General features: G+C 45.5%; 2 protein-coding genes across 4 annotated transcripts in view; both read right to left on the reverse strand.

The window, feature by feature from the left end:
- KCND2 (potassium voltage-gated channel subfamily D member 2) overlaps positions 1-25,088 on the reverse strand; it is a 494,989-nt gene that overhangs the window by 4,895 nt on the left and 465,006 nt on the right. The gene's annotated exons all lie outside the window — the stretch shown is intronic.
- On the reverse strand, positions 18,216-22,437 carry LOC122925648. The gene is made up of 2 exons (XM_044276997.1): positions 21,069-22,437; positions 18,216-18,962 (listed from the first exon to the last, which is right to left on the reverse strand). The coding sequence occupies exons 1-2, from the start codon at positions 21,236-21,238 to the stop codon at positions 18,296-18,298; spliced, it is 837 nt and encodes a 278-aa protein (XP_044132932.1). The 5' UTR covers positions 21,239-22,437; the 3' UTR covers positions 18,216-18,295.

The raw sequence follows: 25,088 nt of genomic DNA on the forward strand, positions 1-25,088 counted from the left end.
CATTGAGGGACAAATTGCATACGCTGGATTCACGTTGCTTTCTCTATTTTCTTGATGTTTTTATGACCTGAACATTTATTCAAGAGATTAAAAATGAAGGGGCTATAAAAGAAGGTGCCCTCTCCACTTACTGTACATAACACTACCTAGAACTCACTAGTGTATCCATACAGCCCTCATCCTGCAGATTTTTATTGCACTCATAATTTATAAGGATAAATCACTTGATCCAAGTAACAAGTAAAATTCGCTTGATGCTATAGGATAATCATACATTTTTTCTTGTTGTAATCAGCCTTAACTTGCATTAACTATTCCCACTTTCAAGCCACATAAATACACAGTACAAATGTAACTTCTAATTTACAATGGATTAAATAAAAAATGAGAAGGATTCTGTATCTATGCCTCGTTTAAATCTACTTAATGTATGAGCACACAAGACTCGCTGATGCTTAGGAGAGATGCATCTGCTCTACATTAGACTTCAGCGCACTGTTCTACTGGACCTGGCTGTCTCAGTCGTGTTGCATTTGTGTACCAAAAAATACCTAACAGCTGTGAACAGATTGCCATTAACACTAACAAACACCATTAGATGTAATTACATAGAAGCGTCAAGTAAAAAAAGGCAAGACATATTAGTCAATTGTAAGTGGGTTTTAAACACAGGAGTTTTGCTAGAACTTTCTTGTAATGTTGCATTATGATAAATATTAACATTAGCACAAACAATATGCAGGCGTGGTATACATAGGATGCCATGTAGAGAGAAGGCACCCGTTCATATACTATAATTGGGAATGATACCCATCGCAGGCTGCATCCTCTTCCCGTTCTGTTTGGTTAAGACACTTCCCTTTAGTGATTTGGGCACAATGGATTTTTCGAAAGATAGATGAGCCAAATTGAAGCAATTTCCCCCAAATTTCCACCAATATCTAGGCGCACTCACATAAACATGGACCAGTGTGTAAAGGAGCCCTAAAACTTGTTTCATCTATCTACTGTTATTTTATTTGCATCAGGTTCACAACAGTCATCAAGAAAAGGGAGGGAATGAATTTGACGTTCCTGTCTCCATCAACCACTGAAGCCTTGAGGTTGCTTCTTTAATATGGACAGCCTATTTATTACATTTTTTTTAATTACCTCACTACATCCATCACATTTAAGGTTTCTATTTTTAAAATGACACTTAAAGGGGTTGTCGACTTCAGCAAATGGCATTCATCATGTACACAAAGTTAAAACAAGGCACTTACCAATGTATTGTGATTATTCATATTGCTTCCTTTGCTGGCTTGATTCATTTTTTCCATCACATTATATACTTCTCGTTTCCATGGTTTGACCATCCTGCAATTCAGCAGTGGTGGCCATGCTTTCACACGATAAACAAGAGTGCTGGACTATGTGCACTCCTGCAGTCCCAGCCACCAGAGAGGCCAGCGTCTTTTCCTATAGTGTGCAAGCACGGCCACCGCTGCTGGATTACAGGGTGGTCGTAACCATGAAAACAAGCAGTGTATAATGTGATAGAAAAAAATGAATCCAGCCAGCAAAAGAAAGCAATATGGACAATCACAATATATTAGTAAGTGCCTTGTATTAACTTTCTCTACATGATAAATGCCACTTGCTGAAGTGAGACAAACCCTTTAACTGTAATAGTTGTTAAAAAAAAATTAATGAGAAAAAAAACCTCCTACTTGTCCTTTTTATGTTACCTCTCTATCAGTACAGAGGAGAGTTTTTCTCTTTTTGTGGTGTATATCCGCCATTTAATGATCAACAAAGTGACAAATGAGCAACCAAGAGCAATATCTGCAATTTTTAATGTCTAAATTTAATTCAGAAGTTTTTTTTTTTTAAACAAATATATCATAGCATGAGTGCTAATTGCCATGGTTTCTGTGAAGATAAGCAGCCATAGTATTTGCAAATCAGAGGAGCTATGCAGCCACAATTAGAGAAAAGGGTTGGAGCGCCATCAATTCACAGTGGGTGTCTTGAACTTGTTTCTGTAATGTATTCTTAATATAAGTACTGCATTATTGTAAATGGTCAGCACTGCGCTGAAAATTGACAGAAGAGGTCTTGACATCGTGAACATTTACTGTACAAGTATAAATTCATTTGAGTTTTGTCTCACTCGTTTTATTGTAAGGTTGTAGTCTTATAAAAGTCTTGTTTCTCATCCTTCTTCTTAGTAGTATGTACCAAGATTGTATGAGGGGAATTTACCATAGACCGGTATTTTACACCGGTCTCCGATATCCCCTATGCTGCTGGAGGATGCGCCTAATTTATGACAAGGTGGAGGCCTCCTGATATACTAGTTGGATCTTCCAGCCGCCTCTAGGCCAAAACAGAAATTTACGGCTGCTCCAAGTTTAACATTGCCATAAATTAGGATAAATGTGCAGGGCTCACTGGCCCCGCCTCCTACCCTTTTTTTTGGGAAAAGTGGCATGACCGGTTCAGAAATGCCACTTGTGACAATATTTTATTGCAGTGGCATTTTGATTGTCTCAAACACAGGGTTTATGCCAGTAAAGTGGTGTGGGGAGAACGATAAACTCCAGTACAGCATGTGGTAATGTCAAGCTTCATCACTAAGTGAGGGTAGATTGGGTAATAGAAGGGGTCATCTTTACTGGTGGCCTGGTGTGGCACATCTAAAACATGTAATGGAATAAACGGGAACAGACATTATTACACAATGATGACTTTTGTAAGATAAATCTAATGCAGAAGGTCATTGTGTAGTCATGAAATATGATTGTTTTTTTATTTCTGATTGTCATGCTTATAGATGCAATTAGTAATTACAAGTAATCTGGTTTTTACTCTTATTGGCAAATGAATATCCTTTGTTCCAGGCAACTTTGCTAGTCAAAGGAAAAGTGAAAAGTGAAGGGCAACACATGCTAGATAATTAAAAAGTTTATACTATACTGACTGCTGATTTAGTAGGCATTCAGATACAAAGGCTGTTCCTGACAGCTGTGGAAGTCCATGAAAGACTTAACTGTTTCATTAGGTTTTTCATACCCTACAATGTAAATCTTTTGAGAGCACATCACCAGCATATCGATTAACACCTCATTGTCAAACAATAATCTTATTTTACTCAATTTACATATTATAATATTTAACTTGGAATTGTATAAAGCCTCAGCTCTATATAATATACTTCTCCTCTGAAGGACCAGGCCATTTTTTGCAAATCTGACCAGTATCACTTTAAAGAGGACCTTCCATCGGTCCAAACATTGTGAACTAAGTATCATGACATATACAGCGTTCGGGGACTTGGTTATAGTAGGAGGAGACTGCTCTTGTTCTTCTGGGCGTCTCCTTCTCCTAGGCTGTAGCGCTGGCCAATCGCATCGCAGAGCTTATAGCCTGGGATAAAAAACCTCCCAGGCTGTGAACTCTGCGCTGCGGTTGGCCAGCGCTACAGCCTAGGAGAAGGAGATGCCGAGCAGAACAAGGGCAGACTCAGACTACTATAACCAAGTCCCCTAAGTCTCCGCCTACTATAAATAAGTCCCCGAACATACCGGAGGGCATAGCGGGAGAACGGAGCGGCGCCCAGGGATAATAGTAAGTGCAGTGAGATTCCTGGGCACCGCTGTATATGTCATGATACTTAGTTCACAATGTTTGGACCAATGAAAGGTCCTCTTTAAGTAGTGATAACTCTAAAACGCTTTGACTTATCCAGGCCATTCTGAGATTATTATTTTTTTGTCACATATTGTACTTCATGACACTGGTAAAATAAAGTAAAAAAAAAATAAAAATTTAAATTTATAAAAAAATACCAAATATTACCAAAATTTGGGCAGACATTGCAAATTTCCAAGTTTCAATTTCTCTATTTCTATAATACATGGTAATACCTCCAAAAATAGTTATTACTTTACATTCCCCATATGTCTACTTCATGTTTGGATCATTTGGGGAATGACATTTTAGTTTTTGGGGATGTTACAAGGCTTAGAAGTTTAGAAGCAAATCTTGAAATTTTTCTGAAATTTTCTAAAACCCATTTTTTAGGGACTAGTTCAGGTCTGAAGTCACTTTGTGAGGCTTACATAATAGAAACCACCCAAAAATGACCTAATTCTAGAAACTACACCCCTCAAGGTATTCAAAACTGATTTTACAAACGTCGTTAACCCTTTAGGTGTTCCACAAGAGTTAATGGCAAATGGAGATAAAATTTACCAATTTAGATTTTTGGGCAAATTTTCCATTTTAATAATTTTTTTCCAGTAACAATGCAACGGTTAACATCCAAACAAAATGCTATATTTATTGCCCCAATTCTGTAGTTTGCAGAAACACCCCATATGTGGCCGTAAACTACTGTACGGCCACACAGTAGGGCATAGAGGGAAAGGTATGGTTTTTGGAAGGCAGATTTTGCTGGACTGGTTTATATACAAAAATAATAAAGAAATTCAGACTCCAGCACTCACTTTTTTCTTGAAGTATCAAGTTCTCCGGCTTTATTTATCAAAAGTGCACAGGTATTACAAGGCTCAATTCTCTTAGGTTTAGGCTGTTGACGCGTTTCGAAAGTTCTTATTCGTAACAGTGACGTTACGAATAAGAACTTTCGAAACGCGTCAACAGCCTACACCTAAGAGAATTGAGCCTTGTAATACCTGTGCACTTTTGATAAATAAAGCCGGAGAACTTGATACTTCAAGAAAAAAGTGAGTGCTGGAGTCTGAATTTCTTTATTATTTTTGTATACCTGCAAAGGAGTTTTGGAAAAAACTAAGACACAGAGCACGCGGATATATATGCCATTTACAGAAATAATGAGCCGGTATTTCTACTTACATGTTTAACTGGTTTATATACACCATGTCCCATTTGAAGCCCCCCCCCCCCCCCCCGATGCACCCCTAGAGTCGAAACTCCATAAAAGTGACCCCATCTAAGAAACTACACCCGTCAAGGTATTCAAAAAGGATTTTACAAACTTTGTTAACCCTTTAGGTGTTGCACAAAAGTTATTGGAAAATGGAGATGGAAAAATTGCCCAAAAATTAAAATTCTCAAATTTCATTTTAATACATTTTTTCCAGTAACAAAGTAAGCGTTAACAGCCAAACAAAATGCTATATTTATTGCCCCGATTCCGTAGTTTGAAGTAAAACCCTATATGTGGCCATAAACTACTGTAGGGGCACACTGTAGGGTGTAGAGGGAAAGGTGCGCCGTGTGGTTTTTGGAAAGCAGATTTTGATGGACTGGTTTATTTACACCATGTCCCATTTAAAGCCCCCCTGATGCACCCCTAGAGTAGAAACTCCATAAAAGTGACCCCATTTTGGAAACTACGGGATAAGGTGGCAATTTTGTTGGAACTATTTTTAGGGTACATATGATTTTTGGTTTATCTATATTACATTTTTGTGAGGCAAGGTTACAAAAAATAGAAATTCTGAAATTTCCTCTCCATTTGCCTTAAACTGTCGAGGAACACCTAAAGGGTTAATAAAGTTTGTAATACCTTGAGGGGTGTAGTTTCTTAGATGGGGACACTTTTATGGAGTTTATACTCTAGGGGTGCATCAGGGGGGCTTCAAATGGGACATGGTGCAAAAAAAAAGTCCATCAAAACCTGCCTTCCAGAAACCATACAGCGTTCCTTTCCTTCTGCGCCCTGCCATTTTGTCATACAGCAGTTTACGACCACATATGTGGTGTTTCTGTAAACTGCATAATTAGGGTAATAAATATATTAAGTTTTCTTTGGCTGTTAACCCTTGCTTTGTTATTGGAAAAACACGAATTAAAATGGAAAATTTGCAAATAAATTGCTGTTTTTGCACCATTTTTTTTTTTACTGTGTTCATCTGAAGGGTTAGGTCATGGGGTATTTTTATGAAGCAGATTCTTACGGACACGGTGATACCTAATATGTCTACTTTTGTAATTTATTTATGTTTTACACTTTTTATAAAAAAAAATTATAATTTTAGAATTTCCATAGTCTTAGAGTCATTTTTTTTTGTTTTTAGCCGATTATCTTAGGTAGGGTCTCATTTTTTGCGAGATGAGAGGACGGTTTTATTGGCACTATTTTGGGGGGCATATGACTTTTTGATCGCTTGCTATTACAATTTTTGTGATGTAGGGTGACCAAAAAAAACACTTTTTTTGCACTGTTTTTATTTTTTTATTTTTCATCTGAGAGCTTATGTCATGGGGTATTTTTATAGAGAAGATTCTTACGGACGCGGCGATACCTAATATGTCTAATTTTTTATTTATTTTAGTTTTACTAAATAATATTTTTGAAAATATTTTTTTGTTTTAGTGTCTCAAGTCTGAGAACAATAGTTTTTTAACTGATTGTCAGTGGCTAAATTGGGATATAAATTTAGTACTCCATGGAAGTGTGGTACTACCTGAAGCAACCAATAATGCAGAGGCCCGGATGATCGGGGCACGTGTCACACTGAGTAATGGTGTCCATCCGTATCCCCCTCCTGTGACACACTCTGCACTTTTTTGGGGGGTCTGTCCCTTCTTTCCAGTATGGGGGACCACACCTGGAAAGTGTTGGCCAGGGACGATCCGGGTGCCTCCAGTTCCCGAGGTAGTCCGGCCTGCTCTTTCCCAGGTAGAAATGATCAGGACTGCCTTGAGGACTGCCTCATAGAGCTGAAGGAATGTCCCTGTGTTGCCAGTGCTCCGGAACAGCACAAAAGAGTTGTACAAGGCAACCTGTACCAAGTAGACCGCAACTTTTTTGTACCATGCCTGGGTTTTGCGCATGGCGTTATATGGCTTGAGGACTTGATCAGAGAGATCAACTCCTCCCATATACCGATTGTAGTCGACGATACAATCGGGCTTGAGGACCGTTGCCGCGGTACCTCGCACAGGGACAGGGGTGATGCTGTTACCATGAATTGTTGACAGTACAAAGACATCCCTCTTGCCCTTATATCTGACCAGCAACAGGTTTCCACTGGTAAAGGCATGGGTCGCACCCCTGGGGATAGGTACCTGGAGGGGGTAGGTAGGGAGGCCGCATCGATTTTTCTGCACGGTCCCACAAGCGGACGTGGATCTGGCGGTGAGGGGCTGGAACAAGGCGATACTAGTATAAAAGTTATCCACGTACAAGTGGTAACCCTTGTGGTAACCCTTATCTAGCAGTGGGTGCATAAGGTCCCACACAAGTTTCCTGCTAACACCCGGAGTGGGGTTCAATACTGGAATCTCGCCACTCAAACACACGAAACTTCTAAGTGTACCCTGAGGTAATCTCACAAAGTTTGTACAGCTTCACACCATACCTCGCCGGCCTGGAGGGAACATTCTGTCGGAAAAGGAGTCTCTCTTTGAAAGCAATGAGAGACTCATCAACCGCGACCTCCCTTCTAGGTACACAGGCGGTCATAGGCAGGATCATCTTGGGGGGCGAAACATGCTGCATTATCTGAATAATGCAGGCATTTCCAGATGGCCTCAAACCGGGAGCGTGTCATGGCCGTACTGTAAAGTGGGGTCTGGTAGAGGACGTCCCCACTCCAATAATGCACGACACTGGGTTTTTTGACTAGGCCCAAGTGCAGCACGAGGCCCCAAAATGTCCTCATCTCGGCTGCACTGAAGGGGGTCCAGCCACCGGGCCTAGCCAAAAAGGAGCCTGGGTGTTGAGCAACAAACTGTTTGGCGTACAGGTTTGTTTGCTCCACCATTAGATTTACAAAGTGGTCACTGAAAAAAAGACTAAAGTAGTCGTATTCAGTGAAGCCCATTGTAGAAATCTGGATTCCTGGTTGGCCTACAAAATCAGGAATCATGGTCTCAAAACGCTCTGGGGGTATACCAGACAAGTTCACCGGCAGGGGGCTCCGGTGGACTTAACTGGTGGGCTGGAAAACTAGTACGAGCCCCAGAGCTGCTCGTACTAGGGTGGGCCACAGGGTCCCTAGCATGGCGGTCCCCTTGCTCCGCCTGGCGGCATCTACGCCGCCTTGGGGGCTCATCATCATCACTAGATGATGAGGAGGACGCGGATGACAAAAGGAAAGTGGGGTCATCCTCGTCCTCACTGGGACTCTTGGAGTTGGAGGCAAGCTGGGCGTATGCCTCCTCAGCCGAGAACATCCGGTGGGCCATAGGGGAGTGTGTGTGTGCATGCGTGATAAACTTTATTTGGTGTGCGTGTGTGTGAGGGCACGGGTGTTCGCTAACTTACCCTAAACCTAACAGACAACAAAAAAAACTAACTAAAAAAAGGGCAAAAAATTTGAATTATTTTTTTTATTTATTCAAAATCGCTGATCAGCGGTGGGGTGTGCGATGCACTAACAGTGCCGGCCAGTCAGTGTACTCACACACAAAAAAAAAAAACTACTTGCGCCCCAAAAAAGTTATGGGGGGAGGGGGGGGGGCAAGCTGCAGCACCCCTGGGTTTTTGGTTTTTTTCTTCCACTAACTTTCCCTGAATATCCCTGCCTAACCTAACCTTTCCTTAAATACTTGGGTGGTGCTGGGGGTGCTGGCTGACGATCCTGAGCTCTTTACAGATGGAGGTGCTGGCTGGAGATCCGATGCAGCGCTCCTCTCTCCTCGGCTCCTGGACTGAAAAGTAGGAGGAGAGGAGCGCTGATGATATTCGAAACGCCCGCCCGCCCAGCCAACCAATGAGAGGCGATCCTGAGAGGTGATGTCACACATATACTCAGAACTGCACTCATGCTGCATCATGTTGATTCATATCAGACTGGGAATCTGCCAGTACTGCATCACTTGTGCGTTGCGTGAAAATTGCAGCATGTTCTATATTCAGCGTTTTTCACGCAACGCAGGCCCCATAGAAATGAATGGGTCTACGCGAAAAAGCAAGTGCGAATGTGGTGCAATCTTCACGCATGGTTGCTAGGAGATGATAGGGATGAGCCACTGCATTAAAGTCTAATCACTGTATTATTTTCCCTTATAACATTGTTATAAGAGAAAATAATAGCATTCTTAATACAGAATACTTACAAAAATGTGCCTTAAGGGGTTAACAAATATTTTTTTTTTAACTCACCTCATCCATAGAAGGATCTTCTATCTTCATTCAGAATGATCTGCGCTGATGTCACGGGGCGCGATTACATCATTAAAGGTCCTTTTGCAGGTCCTGAAAGAAGAAGACGATGCCGGCTACGCGAACAAGTGGATGAGGTGAGTTAATTTTTTATTTTATTTTTTAACCACTCAAGGCACATTTTTGTAAGCATTCTGTATTAAGAACACGATTATTTTCCCTTATAAATATGTTATAAGGGATAATAATAAAATGAATAGAACACCTAACCCAAACCCGAACTTCAGTGAAGAAGTCCGGGTTCGGGTCTGGTTACCACATTCAGTTTTTTCTCTCAAAACACATTGCACTAGCGCGGAAAAAACTGAACATCGGAAGGCAATCACAGTTAAAACTGACTGCAATTGCGTGCCTACTCGTGCGGTTTTTCCCCAATGCACACAGGACACATCCGGAGCAAATCCAGGATATCCGTGTGAGAGAGGCCTAACAGGTTGCCTAGGAGATGAGCCTGAGCACCTGTAGAAGGCAGATCCCGATGCCGTGCAAGGCATTGGGCAGCCTGTGCATGGCATCGGGCTGCCTTGTCACCCATCGGGTCACCACCACAGCAGTGCGGGGACCCGATGGGCTCCCTCACCCGCCGCAAACCCCTTCTATGTCGCGGTCAGAGCTGACCGCGGCATAGAAGGGGTTAATCCGCCAGCATTGGCTTTTACAGCGATGCCCGTGGATACAGCAGGGGCCCGGCTATCAAGGATCACCATGACATAATAGTATGTCAAAATACGGCAAGTCACTTGCGGCCATGACGTACTATTACGTCATATGTCGGGAAGGGGTTAAAACACAAGAACAACGATAAAACTTTGCTATCGCTGCAATTGTACTGACCCACAGAATGAAGACAACATCACTTTTACCGTATAGGGAACATAGTAAAAATTAAACCCTTAAAACAATGTAGGAATTGTGTTTTTTTTTCCCATTAAAACCAATTTAGACATTTTTTTTCAGCTTTCTGCAATAGTAATTAGTGCCATTAGAAAGTAAAAATTGTCTGACATAAAACCCACCCTATTCACGGCTATGTGAACGAAAAAAAAAAAAAGGTTATGGAACTGGGAATTGTCAAGGAACCATGAACCAGACGTACAACAAGAGATAAGTGGAAAATAAGAAGGTTTTATTGAAGAGCAAGCCGTAAGCAAAGTCCGAACGGATGGCTAAACCGAAGCAGGGTCTTGCGGAGACAGAGGTCAGGAACCAGAAGGGTAGTCAGACGAAGCCAGGAACAGGAACCAACGGGGTAGTCAGACGAAGCCGGAATCAGGAACCAACGGGGTAGTCAGACGAAGCCGGAATCAGGAACCAACGGGGTAGTCAGACGAGGCCAGGATCAGGAACCAGAAGCAGCAGCAGTCTTGGAAGCATGTGAACACAGGAGGACCAAGCAAGGAACTGAAGCCACAGACCTCCTATATATATGAGCTGGGCATCCAGCTCCTCCCAGTGGGAAGGAGGAGCCGCAGGGTGGGAGGCTACAAGAAAACCCAGAAACCAAGATGGCCGCCAGCACATGTCAAACGAAGGGAACAGCAAGGAGGTAAGACCATGACAGTACCTCCCCCTCAAGGGCCCCTCCTCCGCGGAGTAAGGAACGGTTTCTGAGGGAAGCGTGCGTGGAAGGCTCGGAGCAGGACAGGAGCATGGACATCTGCGGAGGGAACCCAGGAACGCTCCTCTGGACCATAACCACGCCAATGGACCAAAAACTGCACCCGGCCGCGGACCAGGCGTGAGTCCAGGATATTGCTCACCTCATACTCCTCACGATTTCCCACTTGGACCGGACGAGGCCGAGGAATCGAGGAAGTGAAACGATTACACACCAGTGGCTTCAACAGGGAGACATGAAACACGTTGGAGATCCGCATGCCAGGAGGAAGCGCAAGGGCATAGGCTACCGAGTTTACCCTGCGAAGCACTCGGAAGGGACCAACAAAGCGAGGCGCCAGCTTGGGAGTGGGCACTCGAAGGTTGAGGTTGCGGGTGGACAACCATACGCGGTCTCCGACCTGGTAGGAAGGAGCGGGCGCTCGTCTGCGATCAGCCTGGAGTTTCTGGCGCTGCGCAGAGACCTCAAGGGACCTCTGGATCTGTACCCAAGAAGCACGTAGGACGGAAAGGTGATCCTCCACAGCCGGAATATCCTGGGGAGAGAATACCTCCGGTAACACGGCAGGTTGGAACCCATAATTGGCCATGAAGGGAGACGTCCCAGAGGAAGAGTTCACCGCCGTGTTCCTGGCAAACTCAGCCCAAGGCAGGAGGTCAACCCAATTGTCTTGGTGATCGGAGACATAGCAACGAAGGAATTGCTCCAAGGCCTGATTGGATCGTTCTGCGGCCCCATTGGACTGAGGGTGGTAGGCCGAGGAGAAAGAGAGATGAATCCCCAACTGGGAGCAAAAGGCGCGCCAGAACCTGGACACAAACTGACTCCCCCGATCCGACACAATCTCCTTGGGCAACCCGTGCAACCGGAAGACCTCCCTGGCAAAAATCGAGGCCAACTCTTGTGCAGAGGGTAACTTCTTGAGAGGAACACAGTGGCACATTTTGGAAAACCGATCCACAATCATGAGAATGACCGTATGGCCTCGGGATGCAGGGAGGTCCACAATGAAATCCATCCCCAGGTGTGACCATGGACGCTCCCCGGTGGCTATGGGTTGCAAAAGGCCCAACGGAAGGTACCGAGGGGACTTACTCTGGGCACAAACGGAGCATGCCGCTACATATGCGGCGATGTCGGAACGTAGAGAAGGCCACCAGAACAGACGTGAAACCGCCCAGGACAGCTGATTCTTTCCAGGGTGCCCCGCGGCCTTGGAGTTATGGTAGGTTCGCAACAACCGAGTGCGCAACTCCTCAGGCACAAAACATCTGCCATTGGGTCTCCCAGAGGGAGCACCAGATTGAGCCGCCAAAATCTGCTCACCCAGAGGAGAAGTCAGGCTGGTGCGAATAGCGGCCAGGATCTGATTCGGGGGTATGACCGTAGTCGGAATCGACTCCTCCCCGGACAGCTCGGAGTACTGCCGTGATAAGGCATCCGCTCTGATGTTCTTGGAGCCGGGTAGGTAGGAGACCACGTAATTAAAACGTGACAAGAACAGAGCCCATCTGGCCTGACGTGGTGTCAATCTCTTGGCCTCAGAGAGGTAGGTCAGATTCTTGTGGTCCGTCAGGATGAGAACCGGAACCACCGAGCCCTCGAGCAAGTGCCTCCATTCTTTAAGGGCCTGCACGATGGCCAATAACTCCCTGTCACCAATCTGATAGTTGCACTCCGCGGAAGACAGTTTCCGGGAGTAAAACCCACAAGGAAGCAGAGGACCCTCTGGTGTTCTACGCTGAGACAGGAGGGCGCCTACTCCCGTCTCAGACGCGTCCACCTCGAGGACAAAAGGCAACCCAGGGTTGGGATGCGACAGAATCGGAGCCGACACAAAGGCGGACTTTAGAGCCTCAAAAGCTCGGATGGCCTCGAGCGGCCAGACCTGAGGATTACTGCCCTTCCTGGTCAGATCCGTGAGAGGCTTGGCTAGCATGGAAAAGTCCCTGATGAACTTCCGATAATAATTGGCGAAGCCCAAAAAGCGCTGCCGGGCACGAAGCCCACTGGGCTGGGGCCAACAGCAAACGTAGGCGCCAATCTGTTAGGAGACCTCCGCAGGCTCTCCTTAAAGGAAGGTCTCTCCCTGAGTCTGGTGTCAATCAAAATCAGGAAAGAAATAAGAGACTCGAGCTCCACTGGTAGGTCCTTAGCTGCAACCTCATCCTTCAAGGCATCCGAGAGACCATGAGAGAAAGCAGCGACCAGAGCCTCATTATTCCAGCCCACCTCTGCTGCCAGGGTACGAAACTCAATGGCGTATTCAGCTACGGATCGTGAACCCTGTCTGATGGACATAAGGAGCTTCGCAGCAGAGGCAGCACGAGCCGGCACATCGAATACCTTCCGAAGAGAAGCAACAAAACTGGAAAACTCGGCAACCACCGGATTGTTGTTCTCCCATAAAGGGCTGGCCCAGGCCAAGGCCTTGTCCGAGAGCAGCGAGATCAAGAAGCCCACCCTTGATCTCTCAGTAGGAAAGGCATGTGGCAGCAACTCGAAGTAAATGCCCACCTGGTTAAGGAAACCTCGGCACTGAGTTGGCTCTCCCCCAAAGCGCTGTGGAAGGGGGGCAGAACCGGTCATACCCTGAAACACCACAGGCGCAGCAACAGGTGTCAGGGTAGACTCTGGCGCAACAACCGGAGCGGCAGTAGGAGCGGGCCCAGGAGCGACAACCGACCCATCGGCAACGGAAGCTAAATGAGCCGTGCGTTCAAGCAGGGTTTGCAACGCCACAGCGAACCGACCCAACAGGTGATCCTGCTGATCAAGTCTGGCAACCAGCGTAGGTAGCGAGGATGGCCCTGTACCGTCAGAATTCATGGCTTGGTCCTAATGTCAAGGAACCATGAACCAGACGTACAACAAGAGATAAGTGGAAAATAAGAAGGTTTTATTGAAGAGCAAGCCGTAAGCAAAGTCCGAACGGATGGCTAAACCGAAGCAGGGTCTTGCGGAGACAGAGGTCAGGAACCAGAAGGGTAGTCAGACGAAGCCAGGAACAGGAACCAACGGGGTAGTCAGACGAAGCCGGAATCAGGAACCAACGGGGTAGTCAGACGAAGCCGGAATCAGGAACCAACGGGGTAGTCAGACGAGGCCAGGATCAGGAACCAGAAGCAGCAGCAGTCTTGGAAGCATGTGAACACAGGAGGACCAAGCAAGGAACTGAAGCCACAGACCTCCTATATATATGAGCTGGGCATCCAGCTCCTCCCAGTGGGAAGGAGGAGCCGCAGGGTGGGAGGCTACAAGAAAACCCAGAAACCAAGATGGCCGCCAGCACATGTCAAACGAAGGGAACAGCAAGGAGGTAAGACCATGACAGGAATGCAGGGTGTTTAAAAACACAAAAACGAAAAAGTGGAAAATTGTTGCATCAGAAAGGGGTTAACAGTGCTGCTGCCAGTGGAAGAGGGGGTGGTCAAGGGGCAATAGTGCTGGGAAGTATTTTGTACTGTATGGTGGCATTTATTTGGCGCTGTTGGCGAGATAGTTTGTGGTATTGGATGCTGCTGAAGAGGTATTTTCAGCTTTGTCACGGTATGTACTGCTGTTAGTTGCAGCAGCATTAATTGTGCACAACTATTTTATGCTATACCATACAGTATTCAGGGATGGCCAACCTGCGGTTCTCCAGCTGTTGCAAAACTACAACTCCCAGCATGCAAAGACTGCCTACAGCTATCAGCCTATAGCAGGGCATAGTGGGAATTGTAGTTTTACAACAGCTGGAGAGCTGCAGGTTGGCCATCCCGGCAGTATGTGGTCTGGTGGGATTTATGTGGCAGGGCTGCTTCCGAATCCCAGTCCAATGCTGTATAGGAGACAAAACACGAAGACAGATATTGGAAGGATTGGGCATATTTGTTCACATTGTGGCTTAGATCTTCCAGAGATGTAGCTATTTCTCCCTCAGATAGAAATAAATGTGTTGACCGAGTTTTCGGTCTACAGCTATGTAATATGTGTGGACCTGCCTTAGGGACCTATTACAGTGATTACTGTTTGTGTTTGTATTATCGTTTGAATTTGAGAAAATATCGTCACATATAATAACATGCAGCCATCGATAAATGGTTTTCCAAAGATTGGTAAAACTGCCTGGCTGAAAGATCATCATAAGTCACCACCACATGCAGCATCTAATCAGAATTCTGTCAGTTGTTAACAGTGTAAATGCTGTAGGGAGAAAACGAGCAACGATCTCCATAACGCGCAGCGTTCTCAATAACAGCGAGAAAAATGTAGAGATCATTGTCTCATGTAATCAAGCGTCTTTTGAACACAAACATAATGTAAATCCTCGTTTGCCACTTATTAATAAAAGAATATCTGCCGTGTGATAGACCCGAAATAGGAGGAACCTTATATTAAGGCCTCATGCACACGACCGTTTTTTTTTAAGGTCCGCAAAACGGGCCTCCGTTGTTCCGTGATCCGTGTCCGTTTTTTCATCCGTTGTGCTTCCGTGTGTCTCCGTGTCCGTTTTTTTTGCGGACCGTACAAAATCATGGTCTGTTGAAAAAAATGAATTTTTACTAACTCCACCCTAGAAACTGGTATAAATCAAGGGCACCTGAGTTTGGTTTTGTGGCCATTTTCTGTAGTCTTTCCAGAGTACAGAGGTTATTTTGGCTGCTACTCTTTGCTGTATCACCATGTCGGATTCAGAGGAAGAGGTCGTGCTGCATTGGCTGGTTTCTCGGCGTTGGGGACAGCGCACTCCTTTGTTGGAGGAGGAACCGCGTAGAAGGCGACGATTTTGGGTCCATCCGATTGTTTCACAACGTTACCGGAAAGGACACTTCCATACCCTCTACAAAGATCTGCGGCTGCATCCTGAGAAGTTCTTTGCCTTCTGTCGGATGTCAGTGGGTACCTTTGATCGCTTGCTGTCGTCTCTACGTACTGTCCTTACCTTTATGGACACCACTATGAGGCGCAGCATTTCACCTGAGGAAAGGCTCATCGTCACGTTGAGGTAAGCAGTATAGTACTTGTAAAGTAACCCCAGTAATGTGCCGTGCTTGTATCTGGAGGAACATGTGCCAGAAAATGGCTGCTGCTAGACATGTGCTACTGTTTGCTTAAAGTAAGCTTAATTTGTCTGATTGCTAAATTTAATTTGTGCTTTAAAATCCAGGTAATCACTGTCATATGACATTCTAAATTGACTTTCAGTATTCCACCTTTCTGCAAGTTTGCAACCTGTGTTCAGGTAACGTTTAAGAGACAATGCAATAATCCAATGCACTGGACAGTAGTTTGTGTATAAAGTTGATTTATTTCGTCAGTCAGCCAGGTTCCAGCAGGCAGTAACCTGCCTGTATGAGTGAATAACTCTCTTTTTGGTTTCAAACTACTGTCGAGTGCTGTGTATTATTATATTGGCTTGAAGAGTTGGTGCCCTCAGTCAGGAGCCCTTTTTGCATGCATCCCCCAGTTTGTCGCCTAAATACCGTGCAGGACGTTATTTTGAGTGAGTTTTGGTTCAATGAAACTCAAGGGTTTTTCAGGTACCATACTAATTGTGTGCAATGTTAACATACTTCTGAAGTGGCATGAAAATGTCATAATTTCCAAGGCTCCAAACACAGTTGTGCACTTGTGTTAATACTGGCCTCATCCCAATAGCTGGTATTGTTTGGCTCTTAGCCCTTTACTACGGGTTTAAAGGGGTTTGGCTTATTCACCAAAGGCCATTAGGTAGTGTGATGGAGCTGTTTAGTTAACAATGTGATCCCCAAATTTAACCCACAACTTACCACATATTCGACTTTCAGAATTCGTTTTGATTCCATGTATTATTCATCACAACTATAATAGACTGTCTACATTCAGTGCTGTATGTCCCGTTCTTAGTGTGGCCTCTGCTGATGAATGGTATGCAAATGCAAAGTTATTTGATTTGGGTTTTTCAATTGAGATTTAAGGGTGAGCGTGTGGCCAAAGACAGGCCCTAGAGTGCTGCCTCTGGCGTCCGTGCCATAGGTTGGACTCCATTGCCCTTGTTTTTTGAAAATTATTTGGATCTAAAAGATTAAATGTGATTCCTGCATCTGCTGTGCACTTTGTTTTTGTGTCGAATTTTAACTTTCTTTTCCATTTGCCTACAGATTCCTTGCTACTGGTAACTCATTTGCATCCCTGCATTTTGAGTTTCTCCTCGGAACCTCGACGATATCTCGGATAGTCCGTCACACTTGTCAAGTCATCTGGCAGCAACTCCGAGAGACGATGATGCCGCAGCCCAAGGCGGACGATTGGTTTCGGATTGCTGAGGGCTTCCAAATTTCTGCGCAGTTTCCAAACTGCATCGGGGCAATGGATGGCAAGCACATCCGTGTGAAGAAGCCGCCTCACTCAGGGTCCCGATTCTTCAATTATAAACAGTTTTGTTCGGTAGTACTGATGGCTGTTGCTGACAGTAACTACCGGTTTATAATGGTAGATATCGGGGCCTATGGAAGCACTGCTGATGCTCGCATCTTTAGTGCTTCTAGAATGGGTGAGCGGCTTCGTGCCAACCAGCTTGCCCTGCCTGAGGCCAGAAGACTGCCCGGATCTGCTGGTCCGCCGGCTCCATTTGTCATCGTGGCGGATGAAGGGTTTGCATTAACTACCCATGTTATGCGGCCCTTCCCAAAGCGTGGTTTGGATGTCAGGAGGCGTATCTTCAACTACCGGTTGACTCGTGCCCGTCGGTATGTGGAGTGCGCTTTCGGGATACTCTCCAGCAAGTGGAGGGTGTTTTTGTCATCCATACAGATGAATCCGGATAATGCTACCCTGGTGATTCAAGCTTGTGTTGTTCTACACAACTTCACCAGGATTCATGAGGCTTCCTCTTCTGGTGACATGGAAGACCTTCCGACGTCATCAGAATTGGGTTTGGATCGGACCCTGCATAGGCGACCTGGGACTGCTGGACTTGCAGTTCGGGAACTCTATGCAGACTACTTTTCAAGCCCCGAGGGGTCCTTGCCATGGCAGAGGGACGCAATTCGTGGCAGTTTTTGAAATCTTCTGGTCTCATTAGTGTTTTTTTATTTTGTAGATAGTTTGCAAATATTTACTGTGGTATAGTTGAGTGTAGGGACTCGCAAGACACTGAGGACCCTTGACGTGGGCTTGCGGGCTGAGGTTTGGAGAATTCTATTTTTAAAATTCCTAATCTTTGCATTTTTTTCCCGTTTTTCTTTGGGGCGATGACTAACATCAAGGAATTTTGATTTTAAACTTAGAATCCCCAAACCTTCTAATACCTCTTTACCAATTTTTAATTCAAAAAATTCTCTTGCAAGATGAAGTGTGTTTGGGGCTTTTTTTGGGTAATATCTGTTGTGACTAAAACTGGTTGAAGTGTTCCACTGTGTTGTATAAATGAAAAAACATAAGTCAATTGATTGTTGGATAAATATTTTAACTGAAAAACAATAAAACTTTTTTTTGATTTCAAAAAGAGTAATTTTGTCACTTAATAATGCAAGCAATAGCAGCACACAAACCAAATAAACTAAAATTTACAATTCAAATAAGTCTCGGGAAAACGAGCCAGGGGCGTACGACGACGCCGGACGCACCTGGGCTGGTTGAGGGGGAGCAGCAGCAAACATGCCCACATTAAAGGACTGGGCAAGGGTAGGGTTCTGCTCTTGGGAGCCCTGGAAAGTGGGACCCCCAGATTGCTGTCCATGGAAAGGATGCGGTGCCTGCTGAAAAGTTGGTGGCTGCTGATTCGTAGCCACCATGTATTTCTTCAATAAATTATTGATATCCCCTAAAATGTCTCCCTGGTATGGCAGGGAGAACATTTTAAGGACCAACAAAAGAGAGGCCATGCATTGTTGCTGGCTCGCTTGGGGAACGAGCTTCAACATTGGCGCAAGCCCCCTAAGCATAGTTTCTTCATGCCCATCAGTCCTCCTCTGAGCTAGGAACTGGATGACTCGGGCATCTATCATTTCCCGATTCGCTAGCTCAGAGGACGACTGAGGGGCATTCCTCCTCCTCCTCCTGGGCTGTGGTCTTGTTTCAGGCCTTTCAGGTTCCCCACCACTGGTTCCCATGGGTGGTTCAGTGGTTTCCAACACTGGGGAATGTTGGGGGCTTGAATCCGGGGAAAATACAGCAGGGGTTTCTTCACCGCCCTCCTCTGATTCATCACTGTCCTCCAGATTGTCCACAGTTCTGTAGATATAAATCACACAAATGTAAATAAATAAAGATTTTTCAAGTTGCCAATCCAACATCCCACATCCCAAACTATTTTTGGACAATGAATATGGCTAATATATGTATGTGCATGCAACATATATCACAAAAGGTCTAATAAACCATCTATTTGAGATTTTCAAACAAATGACACTTTGCATACTTTACTCATTTGGGCACATATGATATGTACAGTGTTTCAGTAGCGTACGTTTAAACCACTAAACAAAGGGGTGTTGTTTGGGAGCCAGATTAGAATCTTGCAGGTTTTGCCTTAGCCAACAGAAGAGATTCTGGCCTTCTCGGCCATCCGTACTGAAGAAATGTGCCACCTTAACTGGTTGTAAATTTCACTACCAGCATGTTCTAATGTCCAAATAGCTGAAAATATTCCCCTGATGCTGGTGGATGCATTTTTAACGTTGCCAGAGTGTACCAGTATGGATGTGCCTGACGACATTTACTCGTCCAGCTCAAGGGTCAGGCCGGACTTTGATTTCTGGTAAACCAAGAACAATGGGGTAAGAGAACCCCTTGATAGAGTTCCAGGGTGTACTGACAATCCGTTATAAATCATGATATAAGTTATACAAATTTGGATATTATACTGGTCAGATGCTAGTCAAGGAACATGCACACAGCAAATTTAGGCATTCGGTTTTGCATAAATATTTAAATGTGCCGCAAGAGCAATGTGTCCACCTTCCCAATCAGGGGTATGCTGGTGAATTTTTTCCAACTGCCATCGGACAGACGATTTGCTGTAAGCCAATAGCCGCATATCCTCTCAAAATGCCCATAGTTGAGGAGGTAGGTAACTTACTTTGAATAAGTTGGTTACACTAAAAACCAACAATGAGTAGGCATCATTTTCAAAATACACAACAAAAAGGGAGATTTCTCTCAAATGTAAGGGATACATTGGTGGCTCTGGCGATCCTGTGGAAAGGCAACCCCCTTATGTGTGAAGAAAACCTGCAACTTCAAAAATTGCATCACACACTTGGAGAAAGGCAAGGTCTACACGACGACATTTGTGGCGAGCCATTTTGTAGCACCAATGTTGCGCATCAATTTTTAGAATGGCAGTGTCACGAGGGTGTCAAGAACCACGCCTGACTCCGTTATACCCGGGGTCAGGAAGTCGCAGCGGTTGGCTGCGCGCTCTATGTAAGATAGGGCTGTTTTCCTTATGGTAGCTTTCTGGGTTAGCAATGAAAACCCTTTTCGCTCACTCAGGGATCCGTAGCTCCTTCTCTCAGCTGTTCCTTGTCCAGCACTCCCAACCTCCTTATATTCCCCTCTCACACTTCTCTGGTTGCCAGAGATAGAGCTTCCTGCCTGGACATCTATCCTGACCCACTGGAGCTGTGTTGCTGCGTTCACGGATGGTTGTTTCAGAACGTTACCCTCCGGATCCCTGTTGGACCTTTGTGGACTGCTGTGGTCGTCCACCTGGGTGTTTTGTGTTGGTTTGTATTTGTCTGTCCTCTCCCTGGTGTTTCCCTCTTAGTGCAGTGGTGAGGACTAGCGATCCCACTGGCCCGTTCACTATCTAGTTCTCAATTCTGTGAAAGCCAGGGTTTAGCCACGTGATTGCCGCACGGGTGAGGAACCCGTGTAGGGACGTCAGGTGCCTGCCGCAAGGTGAGTTAGGGGTCACCACCTTTCCCTCTCCGTTGGCCAGGGCTTTCCCTGTTTTCCTCCCTGTGTGTGACGCCGGTCATTACAGGCAGTCAAGGGTGTCGCACTGCAACATGCGACATGCTGCGATTGCAACGCCACTGTCGCCTAAAATCCATTGTCGACTGATTTTAGAGCAAAAGACACATCGCAGTCGTCAAATGTCGCATGCTAGAGTGCAACAACAAAAACTGCCTTTTTAAAAGTTGTCGCACAAGATGATGGCATCAAAATGTTGCCCCACAACTGTTGCATCCTATCTGTTGGTTGACTTTTTGATGCGCACCAAATGTCGTCGTGCAGACCGAGCCTAAAGGTATAACACATATATGTTTGCATGGTGTTTTCGGACATGAATTGAATCAAAATGTTTTTATGACGGTAACAAATAAAACTTACGGCCTCAACTCCATCACCGGACGAAGGAAGCTCAGCTGCTGAGTATAGATGTAGGGCCTTTTGCGCGACGTCCCTTCTCCGCTGCGGCCCTTTTCGTTTAGCTCCCTCCGGAACTGGTCCCTACAGCTGTTCCAGCGGACCTTTACATTTTTCACTGTCAAAACAAGCATCCAAAGTTGAATAAACTGAGAATTACTCAAATTTGTTTATTTCAAAAGAAAAGCGCGTTGAATTTATGGAATGATTCAAATTTAAAATATGCACATCTCCACTTGTGGGTGAAAGAGAATGGTAGACAATTTCAGGAATGGCGAAAATATGGGGATATTGGCTTTTCAAAAGACTATTTCATGTAACTGCCAAGAGAGAGCAGATTAAAGATACTGTTCAACATGGCACATGTGTTCAAACTTGCCCAAAAAAGCCACAGAATACATTACAACGGTGGGCAGAAGGTAAGGTGAGAACAGACATTAAAACAGGAAGGGGGCGTAAAATAATACTAGAAAAGTAGTACAAACATACCCAGGGGCGTAAAGATAAATGACTGGCCACAATGACAAATGTCAAAGATGGCCCCCCTACCACAGTAATTTGTTTGCAACACCTTCCTTACAAGCCGACTCGAGTCCAGTGGCTAGTAATGAACACTCTCTTTTCTCAGGATGCTGTTTCTAGCTTTTTTAGATTACCTATACTGTTCCTGTATATCTAACTGTGCAGACACTGTGGAGGGGTCCATGACAAAGTATTTTAATCTACTCCCCCCTCTTCCCGGATAGGGCCTTTCAAGCTCATGGACACAATGTAGCTGCTTCACCTGCTTCGCCTACAGCTGGGCCCCTACATGTACATACCACGCGAGCAGGGATGCTCACCCTGCGTCCCTTCCGCTGTTGCAAAATGACAACTCCCAGCAGGCCTTCAGGTACAGCAGGGCCTAGTGGGAGGTGTTGTTTAACAACAGCTGGAGGGCCACATGTTGAGCATCCCTGCAATACACAATTAAGCCAGGCCTCCTATGGGACATGATTGGGAATTCTCTGAACTAATTTACTTTTTCTTAAGGGACTACACAAGTACCAAACCTCTTTGCGACATTGCTTGCACGTACCTAGATCTGCACGACCTCTGTTATCCTCTTTCTCCCACTCGCGTGGCTTGAGGCGACGGGCCACTTTCTCCCATGAGATCTCCTTCCGTACGCGGTCCTGATAGGCGGAGGAGCGAGTGTCCCATAGCTCGGGCCTTTCTTGTACTAAAGTTATCAACTTTTCTACATTCCATTTGGGCATTTTGTCGGTTTGATAGTGACCTTGCACCAAACTTCCTGATGACAATTCTTGTCTGAGGTAAATCTCCTCACAAACAAGGCTTGCCAATCGTCTACTTTCAACTTCCTGTCTCCTTTTTTTTTTTTTGTGCAAAATGACTTGGAGATAGGTTTCCCGGCAACCAATCCGCAGAAAAAACGGACGCGGATGACACACGGAAGGCTTATAAGGTGCATCCGTGTTTTTTCACGGACCCATTGACTTGAATGGGTCCGCGAACCGTGATCCGTGAAAAAAATAGGACAGGTCATATTTTTTTCACGGAGTGGAAAAACGGGTGACGGACGCGGAAGCCAAACGGTGCATTTTCCGAATTTTTCACGGACCCATTGAAAGTCAATGGGTCCGCGAAAAAAGACGGAAAACGGAACAACGGCCGCGGATGCACACAACGGTCGTGTGCATGAGGCCTAAGTAGCATTTAACAACATATGGACAGAAGTAGAGTTGAGCGAACACCTGGATGTTCGGGTTCGAGAAGTTCGGCCGAACATCCCGGAAATGTTCGGGTTCGGGATCCGAACCCGATCCGAACTTCGTCCCGAACCCGAACCCCATTGAAGTCAATGGGGACCCGAACTTTTCGGCACTAAAAAGGCTGTAAAACAGCCCAGGAAAGAGCTAGAGGGCTGCAAAAGGCAGCAACATGTAGGTAAATCCCCTGCAAACAAATGTGGATAGGGAAATGAATTAAAATAAAAATTAAATAAATAAAAATTAACCAAAATCAATTGGAGAGAGGTTCCATAGCAGAGAATCTGGCTTCCCGTCACCCACCACTGGAACAGTCCATTCTCAGATATTTAGGCCCCGGCACCCAGGCAGAGGAGAGAGGTCCCGTAACAGAGAATCTGTCTTCATGTCAGCAGAGAATTAGTCTGCATGTCATAGCAGAGAATGAGGCTTCACGTCAGCCACCACTGCAACAGTCCATTGGCATATATTTAGGCCCAGCACCCAGGCAGAGGAGGGAGGTCCCGTAACAGAGAATCTGTCTTCATGTCAGCAGAGAATTAGTCTGCATGTCATAGCAGAGAATGAGGATTCACGTCAGCCACCACTGCAACAGTCCATTGGCATATATTTAGGCCCAGCACACACACAGGCAGAGGAGAGAGGTCCCGTAACAGAGAATCTGGCTTCATGTCAGCAGAGAATCAGTCTGCATGTCATAGCAGAGAATGAGGCTTCACGTCAGCCACCACTGCAACAGTCCATTGGCATATATTTAGGCCCAGCACACACACAGGCAGAGGAGAGAGGTCCCGTAACAGAGAATCTGGCTTCATGTCAGCAGAGAATCAGTCTGCATGTCATAGCAGAGAATGAGGCTTCACGTCAGCCACCACTGCAACAGTCCATTGGCATATATTTAGGCCCAGCACCCAGGCAGAGGAGGGAGGTCCCGTAACAGAGAATCTGTCTTCATGTCAGCAGAGAATTAGTCTGCATGTCATAGCAGAGAATGAGGCTTCACGTCAGCCACCACTGCAACAGTCCATTGGCATATATTTAGGCCCAGCACACACACAGGCAGAGGAGAGAGGTCCCGTAACAGAGAATCTGGCTTCATGTCAGCAGAGAATCAGTCTGCATGTCATAGCAGAGAATGAGGCTTCACGTCAGCCACCACTGCAACAGTCCATTGGCATATATTTAGGCCCAGCACACACACAGGCAGAGGAGAGAGGTCCCGTAACAGAGAATCTGGCTTCATGTCAGCAGAGAATCAGTCTGCATGTCATAGCAGAGAATGAGGCTTCACGTCAGCCACCACTGCAACAGTCCATTGGCATATATTTAGGCCCAGCACCCAGGCAGAGGAGGGAGGTCCCGTAACAGAGAATCTGTCTTCATGTCAGCAGAGAATTAGTCTGCATGTCATAGCAGAGAATGAGGCTTCACGTCAGCCACCACTGCAACAGTCCATTGGCATATATTTAGGCCCAGCACCCAGGCAGAGGAGGGAGGTCCCGTAACAGAGAATCTGTCTTCATGTCAGCAGAGAATTAGTCTGCATGTCATAGCAGAGAATGAGGCTTCACGTCAGCCACCACTGGAACAGTCCATTCTCAGATATTTAGGCCCCGGCACCCAGGCAGAGGAGAGAGGTCCCGTAACAGAGAATCTGTCTTCATGTCAGCAGAGAATTAGTCTGCATGTCATAGCAGAGAATGAGGCTTCACGTCAGCCACCACTGCAACAGTCCATTGGCATATATTTAGGCCCAGCACCCAGGCAGAGGAGAGAGGTCCCGTAACAGACAATCTGGCTTCATGTCAGCAGAGAATCAGTCTGCATGTCATAGCAGAGAATCAGGCTTCACGTCACCCACCACTGCAACAGTCCATTGTCATAAATTTAGGCCCAGCACTAGTGTTGAGCGGCATGTCCCATATTCGAATTCGCGAAATTTTGTGAATATTCGAAAGAATATTCGTAAAATATTCGCGATTATTCAAATTCGTTATTATTTCGCATATGCGATAATTCGAATTATCGCATAATACATATGCTATGCAAAATTCACATGTGCGCTAATGAAATCGCCTTACGAAGATTCGCAACTCAATTCAATCACTAATGTATGAATGCAATGCCCTTTGCCTCTGTTCTGGGACAAGTGTAGATATTCGCATGTGCGCTAATAAAATCGCCTTACGAAGATTCGCACCTCAATCACTTT

This window comes from Bufo gargarizans, chromosome 2, assembly GCF_014858855.1.
Source record: "Bufo gargarizans isolate SCDJY-AF-19 chromosome 2, ASM1485885v1, whole genome shotgun sequence".
Lineage (NCBI taxonomy): Eukaryota > Metazoa > Chordata > Amphibia > Anura > Bufonidae > Bufo > Bufo gargarizans.

Excerpts from the sequence above, each read along its gene's own strand:
- LOC122925648 (XM_044276997.1), bottom strand. The coding sequence starts at position 21,238 with ATGCTTGTTTTGACAGTGAAAAATGTAAAGGTCCGCTGGAACAGCTGT. Across the intron at positions 18,963-21,068 it reads CCGGTGATGGAGTTGAGGCC|AACTGTGGACAATCTGGAGG; the intron begins GTAAGTTTTATT and ends TTATATCTACAG.